The 24,900-nt window shown below is 36.6% G+C and overlaps 1 protein-coding gene and 1 long non-coding RNA gene across 3 annotated transcripts in view; one reads left to right on the top strand and one right to left on the bottom strand.

Annotated features, from left to right (window-relative positions):
- The window catches only part of LOC141541926 (uncharacterized), a 59,709-nt gene that overhangs the window by 30,568 nt on the left and 4,241 nt on the right, over positions 1-24,900 (bottom strand). For both annotated transcript variants that reach the window (XR_012481945.1, XR_012481946.1), the window contains exon 2: positions 278-341. This is a non-coding gene — a long non-coding RNA (uncharacterized LOC141541926). The remainder of the gene's footprint in view (positions 1-277; positions 342-24,900) is intronic.
- DPT (dermatopontin) overlaps positions 22,365-24,900 on the top strand; it is a 45,137-nt gene continuing 42,601 nt past the window's right edge. Inside the window, exon 1 of the mRNA XM_074266540.1 lies at positions 22,365-22,695. Within this exon, the coding sequence (XP_074122641.1) occupies positions 22,400-22,695 (296 nt within the window). The 5' untranslated portion in view covers positions 22,365-22,399. The remainder of the gene's footprint in view (positions 22,696-24,900) is intronic.

Genomic DNA, 24,900 nt, shown 5'->3' with positions numbered 1-24,900 from the left:
TCTGTATTGGTACCTAGAGATGTTGGGGGGGGAATGGAGGTGACCATTTGAAAGAATGGTTTAAAAAAATCAGAAAATATAGATCACAAGAAATAAGAAATGAGAGCAAAGCTTGTACATGATTCAGAAACCTCAAGCCCATATATCATGAATATTTTATTTGAAATAGAATTAAGAGGTGCTACACATAGATGCTACCAAACAGCATCATAAAAATGAAATTATTTATATTTTAAACAAATAGGAAAAGATTCATTAATGATAGGGAATTTCATACCTGAATCAGATGTCCAGTCAAATTATCAGTTCTGGAGCAGAGATAATGATTAAAATTTTAAAACCTGAAAGAATAATAATGAGGAATGATATGGCAATAGAAAGTGCTCGATTTTCACATTTAAACAAATAACTTACAATGAATAATGGATAATAGACAACAAAAATGACATTGACATTATTTTATAAAGAAGTTTATGCAACATAAATCAATTGCTATAATAAAACAATCCCCCCCAAACTTCCTTAATTTGATTTACTTGCCAATCTGAAAGACATGACAACTAAAAACCTCAATTTAGAATATAAATGCATTTATAAAATTGTACTTAGAAGCATCAGTGATATTTATAAATAGCACCACATCATTGAAGGCTAGTTGAAGTTTAAAGAAGGTCTGAAAAGACAATTCATCAAATAAAGTCTTCCTGAGGACATTTAAAAATGAGAATGAAGGGCAACAACAACTAGAAGAAAACAGAGCAGATGTGCATAAATTTTTAGAGCAGTTTTCACCATCAAGGACAGTAGGGCTACCATATTTGGATTTCTTGTTGACTGGCAGTGCCAGCTATGCTTCCAGAGATATAAATGGTGCTAGGGAGAACAAAAATGGGAAAGACTGTCAGATCAGGCCTTCAAGTGTGCAGAGTCAATCTGTGTTGAAGATGAATGTTGTGAAGATGTGGAGAGTTATCAAAAGAAAAGAAAGATAATAAAGATACAGGGAAATAAAAAAATATTTTAATATTACCAAAAATTTTAATGACCAGGAAAACATTAACCATTATTGACTTATAAGTTTACTTATCCATTTATGCAAAATATTTATGAAACTTATCTACACAGTTATTGAGGGTATCTTTGTTGAAGCTATTAGTAGGGAACCAGACTAGCTTTGGAAAGAAAAATTCTATATCATTACTATCTTGTAATTAATTGTAAAAGTAGAGAGTATTTAGCTATAGAGAACATGGAATTACTCTGCGTTTATTGTTTTGGATTATGAAAAAAATGAAAGAAAACATTCCCTAAAATATCCTCACCCCAAAACAGGTCTTGTCTTTACATTAAAATCACTTAAAATTTCTTGAAAGGCTTGAGAAAAGAAATAATAATACTATTCAACAAACTTCTGATCTTGAAAATCAATCAAGTCCCTAAAACAGACTGATATATGTTAATCAAAGGTGTTTGTTATTATGATGGAGGAAAAACAGTTCAGAATCCAAGTAAAGAGCAATATCTTATAGATACCAAGCTCCCCAGATACTCCTGTTTGTGACTGACATTATGCTGGCTAGTTAAGGCCTCAGAATTTTACAGAGCTTTCTAGAAAAAATATTTAACTATTTAAAGGAGGTTAATTTCACCATCAAAAAAAGAAAGGATGAAGAATATCTATTATTCCAATCAATATATGAAATTGGAAAGATAATCTTTATATGTGTGCATATATTTATATGTAATTAAATATATGCACAAGTATATGTATGTGTACATAAGTATATACAGTATATTCTATGTATATGTGTACATATGCATACACATATGCATAAATATGTCTGTATTAATTCCTAGGAGGATAATGGAGAAGTTAGATCAGGAGAATGTGGTTATGATTACTGTTAGTTTGCCTAGTAGGTTCATGGTACGGGGTTGAGCTAGGTTTGCCAGGCTGGCAAGTAGTCATCAGGCACACGTAAGGGGAAGGATTATTTGGAGACATTGGGTTCGGATTAAGGTTTGGCTGTGGATGTGTATATGTATATACATATATGTGCACTAGAAATTGCAAATGGAAAATATATTAGGTCCAGTATTAAACAGCAAGGAGTGTGTAATAGTGATGTAAAGGCTGGATTGTCTTTCAATTGTAGAGCTTTGATGACCTTCAGAGACAAGTGCCCATCTTTTAATATCACTATTATACCAGTATTGCAATATATCTATGAAACATGAAACACTATAGTCACTGAAAAATTGAAAATGAACATCACATGGAGATTATAGAAAGGTACACAGTGGGAATATATAAGAATACACCAATAGGGAATATACCAAGAAAGAATTTCAAAGGACAGAAACAAAAAATATCACTTATCTAATGCTAGAAGGGACATCAGGGATGACCTAGTTTATCTCCCCTAATTTTACAATTGAGGAAACTTAGGCCCAGAGAAATTAAGTGAATGTCTCAAGTTCATACAGAAAGGAAATATCAGAGGTGTGGACAGACTGAGTTTCTGCCCTTTGTTCTATGTCTCAGTGTGTTATCAGAGAAATATGTGATCAGAAAAGAAGACAAACTGGCTAAAAGTTGATGACAAAGAATGATGGTAAGGAGCCAAAGTGTTCCAATGATATCTGTAAAGGGCTGAAACTCTGAGTTGGTGTGCTGGAATCAGATAACCAAGCACTTAAGGCTAATTACCAGTTGGCTAATACTCTATTAGCATATACTTGGAAAATGGCCCTTCTCACTATTCTGTGCTGGCTAGATCTTTTGGTGTATACAGATAATTGTAGGAGGGATTAGGGAGTAGAGTAAGACAAGTCAGGGTCACTTTGGCTATGGATAAGGAGAAGGGAGGTTGTGGAGAATTGTGTCCATTCCCTTCACTTCTCCCCCTAAAGAACAAGAATAAAGACCAAGGACTTTTGCTTATCCTGACTCAGGCTGATTCTAAGGCATCCAGGGTGCTAACCCAGACTTCTCAGATAGCATCATGACATCAGAGAAAAAGAAAAAAGAAAAATAAGGAAAACCTCTGAGACATTGGGTAAATACCCCATGGTAAACTTAAGGAAAGTCATGAATAAGAGGTATCCAGGATAAGCAGTGATAAAAATCATGAGAAAAATCCAAATTGATTATATCACTGACCTATCTGAATATGAGAATACTACAGATTTTGTTCCTCTGTGATTTAATTCTCTATATAATAGATTTCTCAAAGTAATTTAGCTGAGGGCTTTTGTGCTGAGTAAATAGCAGATACTCAATTAAAATTGCTGATTTATTTCTCCATAATACTTATTTCTCCAATAATACAAATATTTCAATCAAAAAACAGAATGTAGGTTTTTTCTCATTATTTATAGGATTTAAACCAAAGAGGACTTTAGAAATTATACAGTATAGTTCACTTGTCTTGCAGATGAGAAAATTGAGGTAGAGAAAGGATAAAATTACTTTCTCAACATCATTCTGGTTGCAAGACTTAAATGAAGGTCATTTGGTTCTATATCTTAAGTTGTTGGTGGTATTGTTTACAACATGTCACCTCTTCTTTTAAAGATTTTTAAATTACTGCTTATGGGAATAGAGAAGGCTCCAAGAAAACTGAACTCTTCATCAATAATCCAAATTTATTTTCTTCCCCTCATCTGTTATTTTGAATACATATGTAATTAATAATTTAGTTATTATAGTATATTGGTATATTGGTGCCCCCCTTCCTGAAAGTAAAGCTACATTTCCTTTAGAGAGAGAAAACCCCAAAATAAAATAAAAAAGCAAGCCATAGCTTTGTATCATTTCCATTTTCTTCCTGTTGCTTAGCAATCTTAGCCCCTCCCCAGATTGTACTTGCCACTATCCTTCCCTAGCCTTACTGATGTACTTGATTACTCAACACATTGCGACCATTTATTTTGTGGTAAACAGAATAAATCAGTCCTCACTTGAGAGATTTGGTTCTTTTGCCTTTCTAATCTAACAAAACAAGACTTTCAAAGCCTGAATATTTCAGGAGAGACTTACTGTTTGGTTTATGCTGCTTCTCAGAAGTCAAAAGTATTTAAATATTTGCTTTGCTAAAAGACTCTTTCAGTGTGAATTGTTTCTGAATAACCCAAGCAAGTAGGTCAGTTGATTCCTATAGATATCTCTATGTAAATGAATGTTTCCCATATGGCCTACAGCCACCTGCCACCCACATAGAAGAGTAAGTATGGCATAATGGATAAAATATTAGCCTTGAAGTCAGGATGACCTGATTTCTGACACATGGTTGTTTGTTTGACTGTTGTCCTTCATTCTCAAAGAAAATCAAAATAACATCATTATTAGAGTTGAGTTATAGTATGTCTAGCTGATCAGACCAAAAGAGCTTAGAATGCTGACTCAGGTCAGACACAAATTGTCCCTGTAAACATTTGGAGTAAAATTCTCTTAACTTGCATCTTGCAAGTTAAGAGAATTTTGCAACTTGTGCATCTTGCGTTCCTTCTTGGCTATAATGGTTCCACTTTGCTCATAGATCACAGTTCCTTTTCTGACAAGTGCATGCTGTGTTGGAAGGTCCTGTGCCAGTGGTTCCCTTGTTGTATAATCAATTCTGAAGTTCTTAAGAATGCTCTTGGATTACTTTTTCTGACCACCTTGCGAATGCTTACCATGTGTGAGTTCTCCATAAAATAATCTTTTTGGCAAGTGTACATTTGTCATTTAAACATAGTGGCCAATCCAATAAAGTTGTTCTCTCTATAGTAGAGTTGGACTACTTGGCATTTTAGTTCAAAAAAGGATCTCAGAGTCTGGTAACTTCAGAATCTTCCTAAGGCTATTCCAATGGAAGTAATTCAGTTTCCTGGCATGGCACTGGCATACTATCCATATTTCATAGGCATACATCAGTTAGGTTACCATAATGGCTCTGTAGACCTACAGTTTGGTAGTCAGTCTAATACCTCTAGTCTCTCACACTTTCCTTTGGAACCTCCCAAATACTGAACTAGGCAATGACATGTACTGACTATTGGACCCTATGTAAGTTCCTCCGTTCCCAAACATTCACAGTGATAAGGGGAATTTCCTACACTAATGAAATTAAAGATCCTAATAAATACACATGTACACATTTATACATTTATACCTATATATATATGTACACATATATATATATATGTATATATATATATATATATGTAACATAAGAGAGAAATTAAAATGCCTACTATTTGGTGTCTCATTTTATGGTGGAGGGGACCCCAGGTTCTCAAAATCTGAGCTCTCAGGACTTTTCAAGAATTGAAACATGGACTTGGCAACCAATTTGGCATGCATCACCTGATTTTCATCTAAAAACCAGTTTGGTAAATGAAGAAAAGATTGTCATCAGACAATTTGGCAATACAAAGTAATAATCTTTGGCTACAGAAGCTAATGAAAATTATCTACCATAACAAAAAGTTATCCAGGGACAAAAATTGTAACTAGGGTAGAACAATATGACTTTAGCTTTTGACACCAAAATTTAGAGGGTGCTGACAGGACTTAAATTCTTTTAGTTTTATAGAAACAACTGAAAATGAAAGTTAATTAGTTTAAAATAGCTAGTTAAAAATAGGAAGCCACCAGAGAGTGCTTGAATTTCTCCTTAAAAAGCTGATTCAAAAATGCTTTTGTGAAGCTTGCCATGTGCATGAAAATCCATAGTTCTAGAAGCCCCTAAGATAAAGAGTCTCAGTCTCTATGTCTCTATTATATACCCACAATGTTATAACCATATATCTGACAATGCGGAGGCTCACACATTTTAAAACAAACTTTATTATCTTAAAATAATATTACTCTGTTGTTGCTACAGGGACAGAAAGGTGGTTCAGTGGACAGAAACTTGATCAAACCTCAGGCACTCACTAAACAGAAGACTCTGGAAAAGTCATTTATTTAACTTATATTTACTTCAGTTATCTCATCTATAAACATGGGGATAATAATAGCCCCTCCCTTCAAAAGTTGTTGTGAGGATCACTTGAGATGAATTTGTAAAATACTTTGTAAATATTAAGGTACTATATAAATGATAGCTAACAAAAAACACACAGTACTAAAAAGTACATAGATATAATATAAATTATACATATAGGTAGTTAAAGATGCAGTGAGGTAGAACATTTGACTTAGAGCCAGGAAGTCCCTTCTTGAGGTCAAATCTGACCTCAGATACTTATTAGCTGTATGATCCTGGGCAAGTCACTTTACCCTTTTTGCCTTAATTTCTTCATCTGTCAAATTGCAGGTTGCTCTAGCTTCTTTGTCAAGAAGACTCCAATGGGGGTTACAAAAAGACACAACTTAATAATGACTAAATAACAAATAATTATATCTATATCTATATATTATTTAATGTTACATCATATACTTATATATTATTCATATGCCATATTGCTAATATATATTATATGCCATATATGTATATATATATATATATATATATATGGAGAGAGAGAGAAAGAGAGAGAGTCATGATGACTATTTGGGACTATAGTTAGCTAAAGATTATTTCCAATACTGCCTTTTTTGAAAGAGTGTCCTTGGGGTACAACTATTGTTTGTAAATCTGTTAATGTTTGCAGTTCTGCCTCTAGACTTTAGGAATTTCAGTCTATTAGGAATTTCAATAAGATTAGCCAAGTGATTTAGATCTTTCCACTACTAACACTTCTTCTAACCAATGTATCTCCTCATATCTAGCTGCTTCCATATTACCTTAGAGCAATTTTCCCCTGCTCATATTCCTTGTAGTTTCCATTTCTGTTTCTATGTAGTTGCCACTTAGCCATTTTACAGGCATCCATTCCTATTAGTTCAAACATCAATGAAATTTGTGAATTCTGTGTTAGTATTCATGTTTGTGGGAGGATAGGGAGAGCTACTTCTCTTCCTTTAAGAGAATTCCACTCATAGAAAAAAAAAAAAGAACTGGAAAGAATTTTTAGAAACCAGTGCCTGGGACATAATATATGTGTTTATTGACTGACTGACTTTCCTTTCCCCCAGACAAAAAGTTATCCAGGGACAAAGACTGCATAGCATAGTAGAAAAGGCATGACCAACTCATTTAAAAACATTTGGCAAAGGTCCCTAACTTTTTAAAAATCAATTTTATTGATATCTTTTCTTTTATGCCATCTAAATTTTTCCCTCCCTGTAAGCCATTACTTATAACAAGAAATAACTTTTTTGAAAAAGGAAGGAAGAGGGGCAGCTAGATGGCGTAGTGGATAGAGCACCAGCCTTGAATTCAGGAGGACCCTAGTTCAAATTTGGTCTCAGACACTTAAACTTCCTATCTGTATGACTCTGGGCAAGTCACTGAACCCCAGCCTCAAAAAAAAAAGGGAAAAAAAGGAAGGAAGAAAAGAAGAGAGAAGAAATAATGAAGAAAGAAAAAATTAAGGAAAGAAGCAAAGAAGGAAGGGGAAAAGGGAGGGAGGAAGAGAGGGAAGGAAGGTAGAAAAGAAGGAAGGAAGAAAGGAAGGAAGGAAAGAAGGACAAAAAAAGAAGGAAGGAAGGGAAAAAAGAAGGAAGAAAAAAGGTAGAAAAGAAGGAAGGAATGAAGGAAGGTAGAAGAGAAGAAAGGAAGGAAAGAAGATTAAAAAAGAATAAAGTAAACAAGGAAGGAATGTAATAAACAAAGAAGAGAGGAAAGAAGGAAGGGAGGGAGGAAAACAGTGAGAGAAGGAGGGAGTAACAGAGGAAGAAAAGTATGAATGTAATGAGAAAAGTCATAAGGCACACAACTAACTAAATGTGATACTTTGGGAAGGGTTGCTTCTCTGCATCTTCTCATTTGTAAATTTAGGAGATTGAACTATATATTCTTTGATTCCTTCCCACTTCCAAAGTCACAGAATCATGCAATTTGAGAGATGGAAAGGACTTCAGCAGCCATCTTAACCACCAAATAAACAAAATATATCTCTATTATAATCTGCCCAATATGTGATCTCTACTTGTTGACTTCCAAGGAGGGAGAATTCTCCATCTCTTTCAGCAACCCCTTGTACTTCTAGATTCTCTGTTAGAAAGTTTTGCTGTTTTTGTCATTGCTGTTATTTTTTGACTGGGTGGTTTTGTCTGCTTGCTTTTCCTGAAACTGAAGCTAAATTCTTTGCAACTTCCAACCATTGTTTCTGTTTCTGTCTTCTGTGAACACAGGAGAGTAACTTGTCAGCCATTGCCAACTAAATAGAGACTGCTGACTTAAGTACACATTTAATTCAGATGAATCACCACCGTTGACTTCAGAGCAGAACCTTCTCTGTCCAAGGTCACTCATCACTTTCTACCTGGAATATTTAAATAACTTCCTAAAAGGACTCATGGAATATTAGAGCTAGCAGGCACTTAAGGGACCATTTTGCTCTAATCTTGTATTTTATAGTTGGAGAAACTGATTGAGACTTAGGTCTTGAACTTGAACTCAGGTTTTCTGATTCTAAGACAGGCATTTCTTCTTCTTGTATACAATATTTACTCACCTCTTGCATTTGAGTATTCATTTTCCAGAGCAGCTAATGAAAACACCAAATATTTCAGATTTCCCTGTATGTAAACTGAAATGTAATGGCTAGGAGACTTTTCCCTCTTCTTGAAGAAGAATATGAAATAGGAGCAGCAGAAGTACCATAGGAACTTGTGGGAGGGGAAGAAAAAGAAGAAGTAGCCAGATGTCTGCCCTGAAAACTTGAGATCTTGAGATTGATTTTCATTTTATTGAATCATGTCAATCTAAATTTTTCCTGGTGCAATAAAAATTAAAATGAGGATGATAAAATACTTCCATATTATGGAGACATCTGAAGGAAGGCTGTTCCCTAGAAGCGTCTTCCTGCTTAGGTGTAAACCCTGCTAAACAGCATTCTATTTTGGAAGGTATTAATATTCCAGCATTTTTACAGCCTGGCTAGAACATAGTACTAATTAATGTGCAATGAGTCTGACTCCAGGCTGCTGTCAGGAAGGGGGAAAAAGCCCTTAGCTTCTGCCTTTTAATGCAGCACTCGTTCCTGCTCAGTCACTCTGTGCGTAGGAGTGTGAGAGCTGCAAACCACAAGGCAGGCAGCCTACTCTGACTCCTTCCAAACAAAATGATGGTGCAGAGCACTCAGCCTGATTCACATGCCTCAGAAGACAGGGGAGGCTTTGCAGGATGGTGAGAATAGGGCTTGTCTACTTAGAGATCTCAGTACTGGCTCTATCCTGTACTGGGCTGGCAGCACAGCTGGATGAACTAGGGCATGCTTTGTGGAAAATATGTACACATGTGAATTGGCTTACACATCTGTGTAAGATGTGATGCAATATGGTGTGTGTATGAGAAAAAAGAGAGACAGAGATAGACAGAGAAAAGAGATACAGAGACAAAAACAGAGAGACAGAGAAAAAAGAGAGACAAAAACAGAGAGACAGAGACAGAGAAAAAAGACAGATCTTAGAGAGAGGGAGACAGAGAAGAGAAAGAAAGAAGAAAGAAAGAAAGAAAGAAAGAAAGAAAGAAAGAAAGAAAGAAAGAAAGAAAGAAAGAAAGAAAGAAAGAAAGAAAGAAAGAAAGAAAGAAAGAAAGGAAGGAAGGAAGGAAGGAAGGAAGGAAGGAAGGAAGGAAGGAAGGAAGGAAGGAAGGAAGGAAGGAAGGAAGGAAGGAAGGAAGGAAGGAAGGAAGGAAGGAAGGAAGAAAGAAAGAAAGAAAGAAAGAAAGAAAGAAAGAAAGAAAGAAAGAAAGAAAGAAAGAAAGAAAGAAAGAAAGAAAGAAAGAAAGAAAGAAAGAAAGAAAGAAAGAAAGAAAGAAAGAAAGAAAGAAAGAAAGAAAGAAAAAGAAAAAAAGAGAAAAGAGAGAAAGAAAAAAAAGAGAGAAAAGAGAGACAGAGACACGTGGCAAAGATCAACAGAGAAAGAGACACAGACACAGGGAGAGAGAATGTGTGAGTGTACAGGTTTATACTGTTTGTGTTATTGATTTTCATGTGATAATTTATATGCAATAGTGTGTGGGTGGATCACTGTGTGACTGGATGGATGATTAGGTGTGTGCCTGTCTATGGCAATTCATCATCTTGATTGGCAGTATCATAGATTTCATGTTAGAAGGAACCTTAGAATCCATTAAATGTAGCCCCCACATTTTTATAGTTGGACATGCTAAACTCCAGAAAAAGAAAATCAAGTCAACTCATCTAGCATTTATTAAGCTATTACCTTCTGCCACGCCTTGAGCTAAGTGTTAGGGATAAAAAAGAAAGGAAAAAAAAAACAGATCCTGCTTCAAAGATCTCACAAACAGTATAAAGAAAGAGACTATGGATGCTCTAGGCCTGGACACTAAGGAGGTTTTAGGGCATTTTTTAGGGGCAAATAGCTCAATCCATTGTTCAGGAGGCTTGGTTCCTTCTGCTGAAAGTATCTAACATCTCTGTTAAAACTGAGGGCAAACATATGTCCAAGGTAACTCATTCAAAGTGCTCCTGGAATAGATGGTCCCTCAGTTAACCTACTAAAATCTTCTCTGAAGCCTCCTTGTACCAACAATCACTTATCCCCTGGAAACCCAGTGATTGCCTCCATGGAGCCTCTAGGGCTGGAGCCACAGTTCAGAAAGGTCTGCAGACGGATGGGGAAAATGGTCCTAGTACTGAAGCACTATTGAGTGCTTATGACCTAAAAAGAAAAAAAAATGAGACAAGGCAACTCTCCTGATACTCTTAGGCTCCAGGCTGTAGTGATTATCCTGTGTCTGTGCTGCTTTCATTTATAGGCACATCATGTACTCTACAATGTAATAGAGTGGTTTTGTTTAGTTTTTTTTTTTTTTGGTAGGTGGCACTTCTGGGCCTCATTCATCCTAATGGATCCCCAAGTACAAATTAGCCACTCAATTCTCCTGTAATCTGTGAACTATTAGTGTTCCCAAGATAATCATCCCATTAGCACTGGAAGGGACCCTAGAAATAAATAATCTAGTCCTATTTCTTCATGTTTAAAGATGAAGAAACTGAGGCACAGAAAGATGATGAATTGACTTGACCTAAGTCAAATTGGTAGTAAGTCAAAGAACCACAATTCAAATATAGGCAGCTTTTGATTCTAAATCTAATTCTCTTTGTATGGTGCCATATTGCTTAGAATCCTTCTTGTCTTTTGTTTGTTGTCCAGAGCAATCAGTTCCTCTTCCCCAAGGGGACATAAAACATTCATTCTTGATTTAAGAGTTAAGGGCTTCCCTCCTTCCTGCTCTGAGTTTTTTTTTTTCTTTTGTCTTTACTTACTTGCCTTTAGAGTGCCCCTGAATGCTGCCACCCTTTAACCTCCTCACCTTTGCCATGAGTTGTGTAACCCAGTTGTTCTCAATATGTCTCGGGCACTCTTTTCAGTGCCTCTAATTGTTTTGCACTGTCAAGTCAGGTTAATGAAGCTTATTGTTTCTATTATGACATATCCACTATGGAGAATGGTAGGAGGATTCATCCCATGCCCCTCCCTAAACCCTTAATACCATATTAACTGAAAATATTCTACAATGAGTAGGGAATACTGTAATTATTCAGGATATGAATTATTCTTAGGTGACATGGTATGGTAAACAGAAAACTGATTTGGGGCCAAGATGAAAGGGGTTCAAGGCTCACCTCTAACACATATTTAATCCTGTAGTACTGAATAAGTCATTTAAGTTTTCAGTGCCCTAGGCAATTCACTAACAATCTAAGTTGTACACAAGGTGCCAATGTGCATTGGTTAAGGAAATTTCCATGCTCAGGAGTCTTCTATATCAATGAAATCACAGTTCTAATCCTGAAGGCACTTTTCCTCACCTTCAACCTAACTACCCTAGTTGCCATTGTTACTCCTAATCAAAGGCAATACCTTTCAGCATCTATCATCATTCTAGACCAGAGATGAATCACAAAATCCTAAAGATGAAAAATTTCCTACATTTCCATCATGGTTTCCAAAGTGTTTTGTTTTTGTTTTTGTTTTTTCTTTTTTAATCATTTTCTCCTAGACTACCTGTGATAAACTATATTCTTTCTTCATTCTATTCTATATATTATTGCCAGAGTCATTTCCCTAAAATTCAAATCTAATCATTTCACTCCCTTCCTCAAAATCCATTTATGGTTCCTTAATGACTAGGACCAAACTCTTTCAGGTGTTAAAAACTGCTCCTTCTCCAATCCTTGTGACCCTGTCCTGGTTGAATTTACAATTCCAGCTTTATGATGATAGCAAAATGAGGACTGACTTGAAGAAGTCTAGAAATTAGGTCCTAGTCTTAAAACAATTACTTTGTGTAGTCATGGATTGACTACTAAACCATTCATTAACTCATTTCTTCATCTGCAAAATGAAAATAATATTTACTCTATCTGATTCACAAGGTTGTTGGAAGAAAAGTATCTTTGCAAACTTTAAAGCATGAGACAAATATGAATTGTTAGTAGTGGTAGTGGTATAGTAGTAGCAGCAGCAACAGCAGTAATAGCAGTAGCAACAGCAGCAGTAAAAATTGTTGTAGTAGTAGTAATAGTAGTAGTAGTAGTAGTAGTAGTAGTAGTAGTAGTAGTAGTAGTAGTAGTGATGAGGAAACGCCAAAACTCTTAAAACCTCCTTGGACTTTGCCTCAGGGAAGGGACCCCACCCCAAGGACAAACAGTTTCATCTTTATCTAAAAACCCATTGAATTCTATTCAAATTCTTATATGAGCAAAATTACACGAAACACTTGCCACAAAAATAATGTCAGATTTAAATAATTGGAAAGACATTCAGTGCTCTTGGATAGGCCGAGCGAATATAATAAAGATGACAATACTCCCCAAACTAATCTATTTATTTAGTGCTATACCAATCAGACGCCCAAGAAACTATTTTAATGACCTAGAAAAAATAACAACAAAATTCATATGGAAGAATAAAAGGTCGAGAATTTCAAGGGAATTAATGAAAAAAAAAGTCAGATGAAGGTGGTCTAGGTGTACCTGATCTAAAGCTATATTATATAGCAGCAGTCACAAAAACCATTTGGTATTGGCTAAGAAATAGATCAATCAATGGAACAGATTAGATACAAAGGACAAAAAAGGGTACATCTATAGCAATCTAATCTTTGACAAACCCAAAGATACCAACATTAGGGATAAAAATTCATTATTTGAAAAAAACTGTTGGGAAAACTGGAAATTAGTATGGCAGAAATTAGATATGGATCCACACTTAACACCATATACCAAGATAAAATCAAAATGGGTCCATGATTTAGGCATAAAGAATGAGAGCATAAATAGATTAGTGGAACAGAGAATAGTCTACCTCTCAGACCTGTGGAGGAGGAAGGAATTTATGACCAGAGGAGAACTAGAGATCATTATCGATCACAAAATAGAAGATTTTGATTACATCAAACTAAAAAGTTTCTGTACAAACAATACTAATGCAAACAAGATTAGAAGGGAAGTAACAAATTGGGAAAATATTTTTACAGTTAAAGGTTCTGATAAAGATCTCATTTCCAAAATATATAGAGAACTGACCTTAATTTATAAGAAATCAAACCATTCTCCAATTGATAAATGGTTAAAGGATATGAACAGACAATTCTCAGATGATGAAATTGAAATTATATCCTCTCATATGCAAGAGTGTTCCAAATCACTACTGATCAGAGAAATGCAAATTAAGACAACTCTGAGATACCACTACACACCTGTCAGATTGGCTAAGATGACAGGAACAAATAATGATGAATGTTGGAGGGGATGTGGGAAAACTGGGACACTGATACATTGTTGGTGGAGTTGTGAAAGAATCCGGCCATTCTGGAGACCAATTTGGAACTATGCCCAAAAAGTTATCAAATTGTGCATACCCTTTGATCCAGCATTGCTGCTATTGGGCTTATATCCCAAAGAAATACTAAAGAGGGGAAAGGGGGATGTATGTGCCAAAATGTTTGTGGCAGCTCTTTTCATAGTGGCTAGAAACTGGAAGATGAATAGATGTCCATCAATTGGAGAATGGTTGGGTAAATTATGGTATATGAAGGTTATGGAATATTATTGCTCTGTAAGAAATGACCAGCAGGAGGAATACAGAGAGGCTTGGAGAGACTTGCATCAACTGATGCTGAGTGAAATGAATAGAACCAGAAGATCGCTGTACATTTCAATGTTATATGAAGATGTATTCTGATGGAAGTGGATATCTTCAACATAAAGAAGATCCAACTCACTTCCAGTTGATCAATGATGGACAGAAACAACTACACCCAGAGAAGGAACACTGGGAAGTGAATGTAAATTGTTAGCACTACTGTCTATCTACCCAGGTTACTTATATCTTCGGAATCTAATACTTAATGTGCAACAAGAAAATGGGATTTATACACATATATTGTATCTAGGTTATATTGTAACATATGTAAAATGTATGGGATTGCCTGTCATCAGGAGGAGGGAGTGGAAGGAGGGGGGGATAATTTGGAAAAATGATTACAAGGGATAATGTTATTTAAAAAATTACTCATTCATATATACTGTCAAACATTTTTATAATAAAGTGACTTTATTTTCAATTAAAAAAAAAAAAGAATTCTATTCAAATTCTAACCCTGGCTGAAACTCAAGCTCAAAGCCAATGTGGGACTCCACCCATGAGCCCCTTCAGATTATCAAAAAACCCCTATTATAAAAAGAGCCAAACTGGAGTCCACTCTTTGCAGAGGTCCCAAACATGGCATCCTTATGTGGGCCATGACAAGGATTTCTACCCACCAGAACCACCCTGGCTCTGGTGTCTTCCTCTTTTTACTTAACACCTTTTAACCTTACTTCCAAACCTCATTAATAAACCTCTTTTATCAATCTAGGTTTTCGGGTCTGTAAATTCTTTTATAGGGGACTCTTGTGCCACTACTAGACCTCATTTAACTATATATTCTTGAGCTGAATCCAAAGGGGTTGCAGGGGAGCGATATTTGACTCCCTGTACCCCAAATCTGCCACTAGACCTCAATTAAACCTAATTTCATTTAGGTGTCCCTTATCTAGTTCTCATCAGTAGTAGAAGTAATAGTAATAGTAGCAGTGGAAGCAAAAACAGTAATAGTAATAGTATAAATGCCAAACAGGACTATTTAGTTATTCCCAAACATTCCCCAGATCCCCTACATCCACACATGTTTATTCATGTTGCTCCTTCCCCATCAGTGCACTAGGCAATTCTATAACACTCTAAATTGCATTGGTAGAGGAAGTTTCTATGCCCAGGAGTATTCTATTACTAATAAAATCACATACATCACACATATCATTTTCTTATCTCTTTCTTTCCCACTGCACCTCTCTTTTCAGCTCTTTTTCTCCTCTAGATTTTTTCCCACCCTTCTTCTCTTCCTAAATTAATACCATTTCCACAAACATTAGTTAATTTACATAGTACCTACTATGTGTCAGGCATTGTACTAAGTGCTTTATGAATATTATCTCATTTGATCCTCATCACATCCTGGGAAATAGATGCTGTTTTATAGTTTAGGAAACTGAGGCAAGCAAAAACTAATGAATTGGCCAATTTCACACAGCTGGTATCTAGAATTAAGTTAAGATTCTCCTGACTTTAGGCTCAGCACTCTATCTGCTACATGACTTAGCTGCCTTGGTGACCACCAACTTTACAGTGCCCAGATTTACTGTTGGAACAATGTATGCTGAACAATGTGTGCTGATCCTGGCAAAGAATGGTATTGTGAGTAAAAGTGAGCTTGGTGAGGAATGGAGCTCATTCAGATCTTACTTCTTGGTCATATGAATCTATAGCTGAACACTGATCAGTTCATAGAGGCCTCATAATAGATCTAAAAGTGATTCTTAAGATTACTAAATCCATTCTCTTCATATTTTGGAAAAAGACAGTTTTAGAAATATGAGGTAGTTTTCCAAAAGTCACATAGAAAATACCTGGTAAAGCTTGTCCTTCAATCCAGATTCTCAGCTTCTAGAGCCAATACAATTCCCTCTGAACCATTTTAGTGAAGAAGTGAGTTAAAAAGATCTGGGAGAATTTTAGCAGGGGAAGGAGATTTTCAACTTATTGAATGTTAATTCTGATTCACAAAGGAGAAGGTGGGAGTTGGCTAGCCACAGGATGGGGATGAGGGCAAAGCAGTAAGTGACTCCTCTTCCTCTCCCCATTACCCCATAGTCTCTTGTAATAACAGAGATTGTTATCAACCTGTTCTTTTCAAACTCCAGAGAGCAGGGAGGGGGTGAAAAAAGCAGAGGAATGGATTCAAGCATCTAGTTTAATGAATTCTTGGAAATTGTGTCTCTGGGGACCTGACAAAACTCACATTTGGCTCCAATTTCTTTGCCTCAAGCCAAGATAGTGGAGGATGCTATGTATCCAAGAGATACCCATATGTAGAATGTGTATTCAGCTGTTGGTGGTCAAGATAAGTGTTTTAGCACCTGAACTTAGATTGAGTCCTGACAGATCCCAGAAAAGTGTGCCTTTATTACTTTTTATGGCACTCTGAGTGATAACTATGTATATTTTGCCTTCAAAAGTGGCTATATGAGGAGGCCTCCTGGCCAAATGCCAGAGAGAGGTCCAGTTGAAGTCCCATCCTCCTTAATTCCAGAATGGCAAAGGATGAAGATAGTACTCAACCAGAAGTATACACATCAGTGAAGACCCCAATTACTTGGGTATCCCATGGCAAAGGAAGACAAATTCTATCTCACAAAGCTGTTGTAAGGAATAAACACACACACACACACACACACACACACACACACATGTCATTGTTAAGATTATTAGCACAGAGTTATAAAAAGCTGTGGTCTGGTGTGGACATTGAGAAATAGCTGGAAGCAATATAAAGAACATCCAATTCCTCCAGTTGAAAGGCCTGGATTTGAGTTTTACTTCTACTATATAATAACTATCACCTGACATTTCTTGGCATATAATATAGACATTATAACTCTGCCCTGCTGTTATAAGACCAATATTGACAAGAGTCTCCCCACACAGGCTAAGGGAGATTTTCTCTAAAAGAAGATGAAGCTGAACTGATTAGCTGAAAGGATGCATCAAGGCTCAAATTGTATCCCCCTTGATGGTAAAGCTTCCTGGTGGTCTCTAGCTACATTAACATGATTTCCTGTAATCTAATAGTATAAAAAGTTATATTATATATATTATAGGGTTTGTGCCCTTCAGATTTGGTGGATATCCTGAGTCCTCATGAGTTACTGCACCCTGCCCTTTTGACCACACCATATTTCCACAGGAAGATGACAAGGATGTTTAATGCTGCTATTCTTCTTGAATATCCTTACTGTGTGAGGGCTAAATAAAGGGTTCAAAGATATATGAATGCTTCATTTCATCTAAATGTTAAAATTGATCCAGGCCTACCCCTATGTTCAAAGGCTATGGGGTTCAATAATATAAAGTAATTGTAAATAAATGGTAGATAGGTAGGTAGGTAGGTAGATATTAGATAGATAGATAAATAGATGGATAGATAGATAGAAGCTATTATTACATATATGTCCACAGATGAGTTGAGGGATATTATTGGGGATAGTTAGGCTGTCAACAAATAATTTATGACATAAAAAAGAGAAAAGACCCTGATGTGCAAAAATAGTTGCAGCACCCTTTTTGTAGTGGCAAGGAACTGGAAACTGAATGGATGCCCATCAATTGGGGAATGGCTGAATAAGTTAGGAAATATTATTGTTCTATAAGAAATGATCAGCAGGATGATTTCAGAAAGGCCTGGAGAGACTTATATGAACTGATGCTAAATGAAGTGAGTAGAACCAAGAGAACATTGTACACAGCAATAACAAGATTATGTGATAATCAACTGTGATGGACTTGGCTCTTTTCAACACTAAGGCCATGATTCAGGCCAATTTCAATATACTTGCGATGGAGAGAGCCATCTGCATCCAGAAAAAGGACTGTGGGGATTATATCCCCACATTGGATCACAACATAGTATTTTCACCTTTTTGTTGTTGTTTGCTTGTTTTTTTTAATTTTCTTTTTTCATTTTTTCCCTTTTTGACCTGATTTTTCTTGTGTGGCATGATAAATGTGGAATGATGTATAAACAATTGCACATGTTTAACCTATATTGGATTACTTGTTATCTAGGGAAGGGGAAGGCAGGAAGAAAAATTTGGAACACAAGGTTTCACAAGAGTGAATGTTGAAAAAAATCTTTTCATGTATTTTGAAGTTTAAAAAAAAAACTCTTATTTAAAAAATGATTTATGACAGAACTACTTTCAAGGGATTCACCAGTGAAGTTCACCAAAAGCAGCACCTAATCACACAAAGTAACAGAGGGATTTTAATAGCAAATATTACAAGAAATTTGGTAGCCGGAGGCCCCAGGATATGATAGTCAAAGGACTAAAGACCAGATACTCAAGTTTCTATTTGCACTCTCCCACTAACTTCCTATGTGAGCTGAGAAAAGCAACTGCTTTCTTTCAACCTTTAGTTTCCTCCTTTATAAAAAGGGTTGGATCAGATTCAGGAATTCATAACGATTTAATGTTATGGACCCTTTTGGCAATCTGATAAAGCTTATGGACCATTTCTCAGAATATTTTTTTAATGCATAAAATATACAGGATTATAATGACATCCAAAAGTTAATGAAATGAAGGTATATTTTTTCCCATGCAAGTTAATAGACCATCTGAAAAGAATTCATGGATACTTTGGGATCAATAAACCATCAAATTAATTAGATGATCTCTAAAATTTCATCCAGTTCTTGAGATGCTATAATCTATGTATTCGAGGAAGATATCAGTCTTGCAAAACATTCAGTTAGTTTTCCTCTCCTTCCTTTCCACAGACTTTTGGTAAAGGTGAAGAGGTTTCTCCCATTAATCTTCAATCTCTTCTTATCTACTCATGCCTTCTGTGCTGCCTATAAACATGTTCACATTTTTTCTTATTCTTAAAAAGAAAAGAAAACCAAAAAAAGCAATTTCCCTTTCCCTTACCATGCCCTATGATACTAAAAAATACACTAATTTCCTCTATTTCCTTACATTTCATCTGCTTTCACTCCTTTGGCAATCTGGATTCTATTTCCAGCACTCAACTATAACTCCCCACTGAGTTAACTAAGAATCTTTTAATTATTAGATTCAGTGGTATTACTGGACTCCACCTCTGAAGTTTTTGATACAAATGAAGAATCTTTCCTGGACCCTCCCTTCTCCTTTGCTTTCCTTCATGCTGCTCTCTCATGCTTCTTTTTAGCATAGTTCTGGGTACATAAAAGACAGGTGATAATGCTTGTCCAGTGATTTACTCTTTGACTATTACTTCTCAAATTTTTTTTTTTACTGGTTTATCACCCTGCTCTCACTTCCTAAGTGCTGATGTGTCCCAATCTTTTCTAAGCCTTCTTCTCTCCTTTCCCTAGAGCCTCTTCTTTTGTAAACTCATCAATCCCCATAGTTTTCATTATATGTACAGCTATTGGCTATATGTCCAATGCCTATTTCTGTCCTGAACTATACTCACACGTTACCAACTGTCTGCTGGATGTTTTCATCTAGATGTGCCTTTAGGAATCTCACAATCAGTTATATCCAAAATGTAACTTATTTTACTTTCTTAAAAGCTCATCCTTTCTCAACACTTACTTGTTTCAGTTGAAGGAACCATCATCCCAAATTAATATTCTTGGATTACTGATTCTGCCCTTTCTTTTATCCCTCAAATCCTGATGACTTACTTGATTTTATTTCCATGGTATCTCTTGTATTCATCCATTTTTCTCTCCTCATTCAATGTCTATGTTGGTTTACCTACTCATACTCTTTTATCCCAGCTATTTCAGTACTTCATAATTAGTTTTCTTGACAGTTTCCTTTTCAAATCAGTCCATCATTGGGCAGAGATTAACTCTACTAAGAGCTGGCAATACAAAAAAAATTGTCTCATCTTCTACACAGCTACCAAACTAAAATTCCTAAAACACATACATGACTATGACATTCCTATTCTCAAAAGTCTTCAGGAGCTCTGTATTCCCTCTTGGATAAAAGGCAAAACCTTCAGTCTAGCATTTAAAGTCTTCCAGAATATAATACTACAAATATACTATTATATATATAAATATATATATATATGTGTGTGTGTGTGTGTGTGTGTGTGTGTGTGTGTGTGTGTGTGTTTATCTATGCTCCCATTTACCTTCCTAGTCTTTTTTTCTTATTATACGATCAGTTTCTCATGATTTCTGTCCCTTGTCAACCAGATTTTCCCCCCTTTATGTACCTTTGTATAGGTAAAGTTACCTATATCTGGAATATACTCTCTGTTTATATTAACTTCATAGATTCCATAATTTTTTTTCAAGGCTTAGCTGAGGAAGGAGGCCACTGAGAAGGAGAAAATGAGTAGGCCATTGAAATTAACCAAAAGATCAACCAATGTGAATAAATATAGTGTTTCTCACTACTCCCCACCAATGTGAATATATATATACACAATGTTTCTCACTCCCCACTCCCCAACAATGTGAATATATGCACAATGTTTCTCACTCCCCACTCTCCAACAATGTGAATATATACACAATGTTTCTCACTCCCCACTCCCCACCAATGTGAATATATACACAATGTTTCTCACTCCCCACTCCCCACCAATGTGAATATATGCACAATGTTTCTCACTCCCCACTCCCCAACAATGTGAATATATGCACAATGTTTCTCACTCCCCACTCCCCAACAATGTGAATATATACACAATGTTTCTCACTCCCCACTCCCCACCAATGTGAATATATGCACAATGTTTCTCACTCCCCACTCCCCACCAATGTGAATATATGCACAATGTTTCTCACTCCCCACTCCCCAACAATGTGAATATATATACAATGTTTCTCACTCCCCACTCCCCACCAATGTGAATATATGCACAATGTTTCTCACTCCCCACTCCCCAACAATGTGAATATATATACAATGTTTCTCACTCCCCACTCCCCAACAATGTGAATATATACACAATGTTTCTCACTCCCCACCCCCCACCAATGTGAATATATACACAATGTTTCTCACTCCCCACTCCCCACCAATGTGAATATATACACAATGCATAACTCTCCACCTCTCTAAAAATAAAAGGTCTTCTTGAGGACCAAACTTGGTCATGATAATTTTAGATGCCAGTTTTTTAAAAATTTTATTGTTGCTGTTTTCTCTCCATTTATATTATTTCAGTTATAGTGTATATTGCTTCTTGGCTCTGCTTACTTTATGCTGCAGTTTCTATAAGTCTTACGATTTCATTTTTGTTTGTCAGCATGTCCCAAAAGTGCTAGTAAAGTATTAAGTAACTCTAAAAGTTTTTCAGCTTAAAAAAAAAAAACTGCACTAAAATTGTTGAGAAATCCTGTATTCTTCAGTTATTTTCTCCTCTTCTGACAACTTACATCTTGTGCTTTAGTTTGTTTTCCCTGGCTGGTGGTCATTTGAGGTGATAGTAGCATAATGAATAGAATTCTGGATTTGGAGTCTGTAAGGTCTGGATTAAAGTCCTCCTTGAGATATTTACTGTCTATATAATCCTAGCCAAGTCATTTAACAACCATCTCCCTTAGTTTCCCTATCTATGAAATGAGTGGATTGGATTTGTTGATTCTCCAAATCCATCATCTTACATTGCTATGAATTTTGTGATGTACATGGGACCTTTCTGTCTCGGACTTTGTACATATCTGTCAATGGGATACTTTCATCAAAGTGTGTGTTCCATTTGGTGTTACCTCAGTAGCATGTAAGTTTCTTGAGGGCAGGGACAACACTGATTTTGTCTATATATTCACTGCATCTGGCAGAGCATCCTACATATAATAACAGTTAATTGAATTGAATTGAAGTTTCTTAGATTTTATTAATTGGGAGAGATGGATTAGGAGTCAACCCCATTTGGTGATCAAAAGAATCTTCCTTTGAGGAGACAGAGATGATCACTAAATGTAGATTCTGCAAATGACTGTGCCAGTGAGTTTCTTTGACCTCTCAGTAAGGTTGCTCTCCCAGGGTCTATTCCACATATAGCTCTAGCTTCTGCTGCTTCTAGAAGTCCACCTTAAGAACAGCTCAATGTATTTGTAGCCAACATCTCTGAGGCAGGGAAGTTTTGTTAAAACAATGACACATTGCACTTGGATCAAGCTCATCAACATCTGGAAACCACATGTCTGAGGCAGTATAAAGGGGCCAGCCAGACAAACCAAGGGTGAAATTCTGTGCCAGGAGCAAAGGCAACATGAACCTCACGCTTCTCTGCTTGCTCCTGCCACTGGTGATGGTAGTCAAGGGCCAGTACGGTGACTACCGGTACCAGTATCATGACTATGGTGATGAAGGCTGGGTGAATCTGAACCGACAAGGCTTCAGTTTTCAATGTCCCCATGGGCAGGTGGTGGTGGCTGTGAGAAGCATCTTCAGTAAGAAGGAGGGTTCCGATAGGCAGTGGAACTATGCCTGCCTGCCCACCCCCCAGAGTCTTGGGGAGCCGACAGAATGCTGGTGGGAGGAGATCAACAGGGCAGGAATGGAATGGTAAGATGTGGTCTCCTCTCTTTGGGCTAGAGAAATTGCAATGCTTTCCAGGACAGATATCTGCCAAAGGGGTCATCAGGCATGCTGAAGGTGGGGTGGTAGATGATAGCACCATATTGCAAAATTTATAGCAGGATTGGAAGGCTTCATTGCCAAATTTACCTATTTATAGATCGATGTTTTTAAGGAATTACTATGATTTAGAGGACATAAATGGCAATTAAGAGAATTAGGAAGAGCATACACTTCTTAGTTTTCATGTTCTTTCTTCATTTTTAGGATATTCTTTCATATCTCTGTCATTTGAGCCAAAAGTTACTGCCTCAGCTCCCAAATAATCATAGTGTTTTTTAGAAAAAGTTTCTTCCTTATAGCATCCACCTTTCTTCCCTACCCCTACTTCTTCAACCCACTTATTCAATGACTAAGTTATTTTTGAGGAATGAGTGAAAATCTACACCATGTCTCACTTTGGGACAAGAATAAGAATTTTTGCTGCAAAATGGAAGAGGCACAACTTTACCATGAGCTTTGTTGAAGAGTTTTATCCTAAGCTGAATACAATGAAGTTTAGCTGCTGGGACACTCATGCAGCCTGGATTTATAATTTTTGATTCCCCATGACCGTGCTTTGGCAATATGAAGGGGAGAGAAAATAATTAACACCTTTGGTTTATGCCTACCTTTTCCTGGGTCATTCCTGTTAGACTCCCACTGCCTGGTGACAAAGCAGAGCTCATGATTTGCACAACTATCCTTGACAGATGGATGTGGACTCAGAGCCCAGGGTGTCAGCCATGGCAGATATTCATCCCATAGGTCCTCTCTCAGCAGCTCATTTCCCCTACCTATTCCTTTCCTACTGCCAGACCGTTTTGCTGTGACTTAAACTAAGCTAGCTTAGGTCGTTATTTCCCATGTTCCATAGCAATGGATAATCACCAGGACCCACCACTCTCTTAGAAATCATTTATGTATGGCTGAGACTCCCCTCTAGATGCCTTTTTTTATATGAAGCCTCTGAAAAGGCTGGTGTCTCAAAGCTTTCATGGGGACAATACAGGATAGAACTTGAAGGAGATCTGAGTTCTTAATTTGGCATATCATTGGATCATCAAGTCAGAGCTCAGTAAGAATCTAGGAATCCAACTCCATAATTTTACAGAGGCCCCAAGGTCACACAGACAGTAAATATCAAAATAGAGATGTGTCCCGAATGTCTACTAACTCCACATTCTACTATTGCCTCTTTTTAAATCATCTTCTAGCTGTCTTAAACCTTGAGCAAAAAGCATGAACTTAAACATTTATGTGGCAACTACCATATGATAGGCATTGTACTATGCACTTTGCAAGTATTATCTCATTTGAACTTCAAAAATACCTTTCAGAGTAGGAGCCGTTTAACCTCCATTTTAAAAAGTCACATAGCTAGTGAATATCCAAGGGTAGATTTGAATTCAAGTCCTCCTAATTCTGGATCCAGGGCTCTATTTACTCTGCCACCTAGCTGCCTCAAAACATGTTAGTTTTCTGGACCTTACTGTACCATAAAGTATACTTACGTGTTGAGGAGTGGAGATCTTTCTGGTTTTGCCATCTCCTCACTCTGAAAAATTCACTTAAATTCCCTCCCACCCACCCCCAACTGCATCCCCCCCCCTTTTTTTTTTTTTGCTTTAGTTACATCCCTGCTAGTCAGATGGAAACAGTAACCATCTGATTTCAAGCTGTTAGCTTTTGGCTGTTTTTGTCTTCATTCCCAAATCCTTCCCCCTCTCCTCCCACAAATCATAGGAGAAAGAGAAAATGAAGAGGGGAAAAAAAAACTGCATTGAAAATAGGATTGGAGTGAAAAATTGAGAGAAGAATGTCCCTCATGAATCCTCATCCTCAGCACTGTCATGGGAGAAGACTCAGCCTTGCTGGGTGTGGCAAGCTCTTAAAGCCTCCAGTCCTCTCTCCACAGATCTCCCCCACACTTTGCTAGTGTTAAAAAAAAAAAAAAAATAAAAAAAAAAAGCTTCTTTTAAAACAGTCTCTGTGGCTTAGAGTGATAACAACCCTTCCATGCACCAGTATTTTTGGAGGCGTTTTTACATTGAGATCAGCTGAAAATTTGAAAAGAAAAAATTGCCCACAGATTGGAGACTAGTTATTAAGGCGTTTTGGAGGCTGTGTATTTCTTTATCTGCCTGGGGAGAA

This window comes from Sminthopsis crassicaudata, chromosome 4 (assembly GCF_048593235.1).
Source record: "Sminthopsis crassicaudata isolate SCR6 chromosome 4, ASM4859323v1, whole genome shotgun sequence".
In the NCBI taxonomy this organism is placed as follows: Eukaryota; Metazoa; Chordata; class Mammalia; order Dasyuromorphia; family Dasyuridae; genus Sminthopsis; species Sminthopsis crassicaudata.
This window is presented reverse-complemented; position numbering and strand designations above follow the sequence as displayed.